Source organism: Telopea speciosissima, chromosome 10, assembly GCF_018873765.1.
Source record: "Telopea speciosissima isolate NSW1024214 ecotype Mountain lineage chromosome 10, Tspe_v1, whole genome shotgun sequence".
Lineage (NCBI taxonomy): Eukaryota > Viridiplantae > Streptophyta > Magnoliopsida > Proteales > Proteaceae > Telopea > Telopea speciosissima.
In genome coordinates this window covers 56,058,180-56,064,179 of record NC_057925.1, presented here as the reverse complement: position 1 = coordinate 56,064,179, position 6,000 = coordinate 56,058,180, and the positions used below count along the sequence as shown (strand labels likewise).

Below are 6,000 nucleotides of genomic sequence, written 5' to 3'. Positions count from 1 at the left end.
AAGATAAAAAGAATGGGTTCCCTTGACCCATGACAATAGGGACCAAATTTGATGGACAAAAACAAGGAAAAGAGAGAGAGAGAGAGAGAGAGGGAGAATCTTCCATCTCCAGCAGAAGGCAAAAAATGTGAAATTTCCTTGACGAGAACTTTCGTTAATCTTTGCCTATAAATTCCAACTCACAATCTCTCATAATTCCAACTCACAATAGAGAAACCATTTCTCCAATTCAGACCCCTTATTATGTTTGTTCTTTCTTTGAACTTTGGCTAATCTTTGCAACCAAAATTCACCCACCAAAAACCTCCCATATTTCCCATTCAAAATAACCAAATCAGGCTCTGTTCGATCAGTTTAACCTCTCAATCTTTGCTCTGTCTCTCTCTGGCTCCTACTGCTCCATCTTCTTTTCTTGTGTTAGTGTTTGTTCGGCAATTCAAGATGTGGCACAAATCTCATGGCGAGAAGGGTGAGAAGAAGATCAAAGGATCCGTTGTATTGATGAAGAAGAATGTTTTAGACTTGAATGACATTAACGCTTCACTGCTCGACCGGGTCTATGAGTTCTTCGGAAAAGGAGTTTCACTGCAACTCATCAGTGCTACTAATGGCAACCCTGGTCTGTTCTTCCTTCCTATTCTCCTCCCCTCCCATTCCCTACACACACACACACACACACTCACTCACAGAGAGGGATAGATAAAATTCCACTTCCAAGATTATTGGAAACTAAGTTTTAAAACTGTTCTTTCAACAAGTAGCCCTTTGAGTTTGAGATGAGACCACAGAACAAGAAACCCAATTAGTGGGAATAATTCAGATTCTTCTTTTTCATGTTTTGGGTATTGAAACGAAATTATAACATAACCCATTGCCTCTCAAATTAGATCGGAAATCAGAATTCTGACCAAAGGGGCTCTAGTTTTGGGTCTTTTGGGTCTAGAAGTAGAGTTTTTTTCTAGTCTCTCTTAATAAAAGAATGTTCTTCAGAAACTTACAAACAGAATGGCTACCAAAAATGGCATCAAGAGATTACTTCAGATTATGAGAATGAAAAAAAAAAAAAAAAAAAGAAAAGAAAAAAAGGGAGGGTGGGTGGAGGGCAAAAATTATCCACTCATTTATATTGATTGTTTCATTGTGGCTTTTTTCCAAACACAATATGGGTTAATTTGTTAAATTTAGGACGGCAAACATAAACAATGGAAGAAAGTAAAGGAAGAAAGAAGAATACAAGTTTTACGTGGTTCAGGTCATAAGCCCTACGTTCACAGATTCAAGGCCTACACAACCATATATTTCACTATTGATTGAAATGATTTTTACATCAATTGACACCCATATATATAGAGGGTGAATGCACAATTAGAGGAGATAAGTATGATAGGATATTTTAGGGTATCACCAACAATCTTGGTGACAAAGTCATGAGACATATTTGGTAGAATATCTTAGATCCGATCCACCCTTATTTTCAATATACACGTTAATACAATTATCTTAAGGAGAATGTTTTTTGTACCGGGGGCGCAGACTGCGCCTAGACACATGGGGGTGAGCAATATGATCATCCTGCCCTCCTAAATGGCAAACCCATGTGTCTGGGCACAAGCTGCACTGCGGCACAGAGAACATCAGCCCAATTATTATATATTCACTTACTAAATTGGATTTGCAGCAGATAATGAAATGAGGGGAAATGTTGGAAAACCAGCATTCTTGGAGGAATGGGTGACAAAGCTTACACCTTTGATCGCTGGTGCAACTACTTATGATATCACATTTGATTGGGAAGAAGACATGGGAATACCAGGAGCTTTCATCATCAAGAACATGCACCACAACGAGTTCTACCTCAAGACTGTAACGCTTGAAGATGTTCCTGGAAAGGGTTGTGTCCACTTTATCTGCAATTCTTGGGTTTACCCAGCTCAACGTTACAAATATGATCGTGTTTTCTTCGCTAACCCGGTAAATCTCAATATTATTTATTAATTATTAAACTATATATATCTCATTAGACTATAGTCTGCGTGAGTCATACCTTAAATTATATTGACTCATATCTTAAGCTTTTTCTTACCCAGTAACAAATATCATAAGCCTTTTAAACAAGATTTTAAAATGAGAGGTCAACTCTTGGACTTCCAAAGGACGGACTTTAGGTTTTTCAAATCCCAAACTCTGCTTGGGGTCCCAAGGCTAGACCAAACCCGGCCAGCCAAAGTCGGGTTCAGATTTACATGGCTCTACCTAGACTCAAATATGCCCGGGCTTAGCTTGTTTTTGTTATTTTCATGTTATTTTCTATTAAAAGAAAGTATTCATTAGAGAAAAAGATGGCTGCCAGGCTACATGATGCCTACGGATAAGAAGGTTGAAATGATTGTTTTGTCTCTTGGGAAATGAAAAACTCCATCTGTGTTGGATGCCTTTGCATGTGCTCTCATTAGCATCTACAGTAAGGGACATGTAATCCGACAACGATTCCCCCATGTTTTAAATTGATTGTTGTATATTAAATATAAATTCTGATATACTTAATCCATGAACCTTGTCTTGCATACATATATTGCATATGTTATATATATTTTCCATATATATATATATTTATATAGGAGCAGGCTGGGCCGAGCTCAATCCAAGGCATCAGCCCAGGCTTGACCCAGCCCAACTCAGCTTATTGAACTCACAAAAGGAGAGAAGCTTTATAATATGGATCGAGATCCTTTGCTACCACCTATTTGGGTGGTCAACATGCATCCTCACACAGGCAGGGGTGAATTGACTGCCCTATCCACTGCTCGAGCACCCTGTTCGGATGGTGTCCAGGCCCTGCCTGTGTGAGGCTACAAGCCGGCCACACGGGCGGACTTCGTTTTTTTTAATACTTTTTTGTTTAGATAAACATACTTAAGTAAGCTTGAGGGGATTAATGTATATGCTTTTTTGTTACAGACCTACTTACCAAGTGATACACCTGAGGCTCTACGTAAGTACAGGGAAGAAGAGCTTGTGAATCTAAGAGGAGATGGGACAGGACAGCTCCAGGAATGGGATCGAGTCTATGACTATGCTTTCTATAACGATCTGGGTAACCCTGATAAGGGTAGTGATTATGCACGCCCTGTTCTTGGGGGTTCAACTGAATACCCTTACCCTCGCAGGGGAAGAACTGGTCGAAAACCTTCAAACACAGGTCAATAATTTGCTAATTATTTCAAGTCGATTAGAAGCATTTACAAATACTTTTAAATCTTTCCTTGATGGGTTTTATTTTTTTCACCTGAATCTTACTAACCCAGTTTCATATTAACAGATCCTAATACTGAGAGCAGATTGCCACTGGTACTGAGTCTGGACATTTATGTTCCAAGAGATGAACGATTTGGTCACTTAAAGTTGTCAGATTTCCTTGCATATGCATTGAAAGCCGTAGTTCAGTTCCTGCTTCCGGAACTAAAAGATTTCTGCGATAACACCCCTAATGAGTTTGAAACCTTTAAAGACGTATTAGACCTCTATGAGGGAGGGCTCCGACTTCCTAATGGGTCAAAACTAAACAAACTCGACAACAAAATACCTTTGGAGCTACTGAAGGAACTAATTCACTCAGATGGTGATGGAATCCTTCAATACCCTATGCCCCAAGTGATAAAAGGTATCTATTCTGTTAGTATTTTAACAAGTTAATTGACAAGGAGAACAGAAATGGCAATCCTTGATAATGTTTTTTGTGTTAATAATGCAGAGGATAAGTTTGCTTGGAGAACAGATGAAGAATTTGCACGAGAAATGGTTGCTGGAGTGAACCCTGTTTGCATCCGCCGTCTTAAAGTAATTAAATCAAACACTTCTAATGCTTTCTACTAATTTTAGCAATTTTTTTTTCTTCAATCTTCTGTTTCTTGTTCAGTAGTTTCTCATCAAAACTCATGCAATGTTAATGTGCAGGAGTTTCCCCCTGCCAGCAAACTTGATCCCAATGTGTATGGCAACCAGACCAGTTCAATTACCAGAAAGCAAATTGAAGAGAAGCTAAATGGCTTAACAGTAGATGAGGTTTACCCATGTTCATCATTTTATTTACTGATACAATTTTTAATCTCACAAGTATAGGGTTTATAACAGAAAGAAAGAGATCTGATGATATGTTTTTTTGTTGGGGGTGCAGGCCATTGAGAACAACAAGGTCTTCATATTAGATCATCATGATACATTGATGCCATACCTGAGGCGTATAAACACCACTTCCACAAAGACCTATGCAACCAGAACACTACTCTTCTTGCAAGACGATGGGACCTTGAAGCCACTGGCAATTGAGTTGAGTCTACCACATCCAGATGGTGACCAACATGGTGCAATTAGTAAGGTCTTCATCCCTACTGAACAAGGTGTTGAAGCCTCAGTTTGGCAACTGGCCAAAGCTTATGCAGCTGTGAATGACTCTGGGGTTCACCAGCTTATCAGTCACTGGTAAGCTTGCTATGCAATAGAAAATGCTTCACATCAGGAAATTAGTGACAAGAATCCAGCCTATTCGGAATAGTTCAATTAATGGTTTTCTAATTTGGTTGCAGGTTAGATACGCATGCCGCGATTGAGCCATTTGTGATTGCAATGAATAGACAATTGAGTGTGCTTCATCCAATCCATAAGCTTTTACAGCCTCACTTTAGGGATACCATGAACATTAATGCCTTGGCTCGGCAGGTCCTCATCAATGCTGGCGGAGTGTTGGAGAGTACGGTTTTCCCAGCGAAATTTTCAATGGAAATGTCTGCTGTGGTTTACAAGAACTGGGTTTTCACTGAGCAGTCATTGCCTGCAGATCTCATTAAGAGGTGAAAATCATATACAGACCATACATAAATGATATCCTAAAATTAAGTTAACTATATTGAAATTAGATATTAACATTTGCAATTCATACAGGGGAATTGCAGTTCCAGACTCAAACAGTCCTTATGGCCTCCACCTTTTAATTGAGGACTACCCTTATGCTGTTGATGGCCTTGAAATCTGGTCAGCCATTGAAGCTTGGGTCCATGATTACTGCTCTTTCTACTACCCCAAGGATGAGATGCTCCAAAATGACTCCGAACTCCAGTCTTGGTGGACAGAGCTCCGTGATGTAGGCCATGGTGATAAGAAGGATGAGCCATGGTGGCCCAAGATGCAAACACTTGATGAGCTAACACAGACGTGCACCACCATCATATGGATAGCTTCAGCCCTTCATGCAGCTGTTAATTTTGGACAGTATCCCTATGCTGGTTACCTCCCAAATCGCCCAACCATAAGCCGTCGCTTCATGCCTGAACCAGGTTCTCCTGAGTATGCTGAGCTCGAATCGGACCCTGACAATGTATTCCTGAAAACAATAACAAGCCAGCTCCAAACCCTTTTAGGTATATCCCTTATAGAAATTTTGTCCACACATTCTTCTGATGAGGTCTATCTTGGGCAAAGAGACACTCCAGATTGGACAACAGATACAGCACCATTGAAAGCTTTTGAAGAATTTGGAAAGAAGCTAGTAAAGATTGAAAATAGGATTATAGAGATGAACAATGACAAAAGGTTGAGGAATCGAATGGGCCCTGTCAAGATGCCATACACCTTGCTCTATCCAGACACTTCCAACTATAGTGGTATTGGTGGGCTAACTGGAAGAGGAATACCCAATAGTGTCTCAATCTAAGGCTGGATTAACTTTTATAGTTCTGAAGTAGTGGAGTCTTTCAGCAATCAGAATTTCTTAGTTCAAGAGAGGTAGAATGATCTTGTATGTAACATGTAAAAGAGTAGCTAGCATATATATATGATTTTTTATTCAAAAGATGTAAACCATATGTGTCTAATAAATTCTAATTCCATTCCCTTCTTGTATCACCCAATTTATTGCATCTTATACAGTAGGAATGTCATTCTGTAAGAGATAGTGTAGCTTCATTTTCTTATCCAGAATTATATATATTCCCCCTTTCAAGCCGA

General features: G+C 39.4%; 1 protein-coding gene across 2 annotated transcripts in view; it reads left to right on the top strand.

The window, feature by feature from the left end:
* Positions 1 to 410: 410 nt before the first annotated feature.
* LOC122642514 (probable linoleate 9S-lipoxygenase 5) overlaps positions 411 to 6,000 on the top strand; it is a 29,904-nt gene continuing 24,314 nt past the window's right edge. Inside the window, exons 1-9 of one of the 2 annotated variants that reach the window (XM_043836018.1) lie at positions 411 to 619; positions 1,682 to 1,971; positions 2,959 to 3,199; positions 3,320 to 3,661; positions 3,752 to 3,837; positions 3,955 to 4,062; positions 4,175 to 4,479; positions 4,584 to 4,847; positions 4,939 to 5,751. In XM_043836018.1, coding sequence (XP_043691953.1) covers positions 442 to 619; positions 1,682 to 1,971; positions 2,959 to 3,199; positions 3,320 to 3,661; positions 3,752 to 3,837; positions 3,955 to 4,062; positions 4,175 to 4,479; positions 4,584 to 4,847; positions 4,939 to 5,707 — 2,583 coding nt within the window. In that variant the 5' untranslated portion in view covers positions 411 to 441 and the 3' untranslated portion in view covers positions 5,708 to 5,751. Of the gene's footprint in view, positions 620 to 1,681; positions 1,972 to 2,958; positions 3,200 to 3,319; positions 3,662 to 3,751; positions 3,838 to 3,954; positions 4,063 to 4,174; positions 4,480 to 4,583; positions 4,848 to 4,938; positions 5,752 to 6,000 lie in introns of those variants that run through there. The other variant, XM_043836017.1, reaches the window with a different exon arrangement.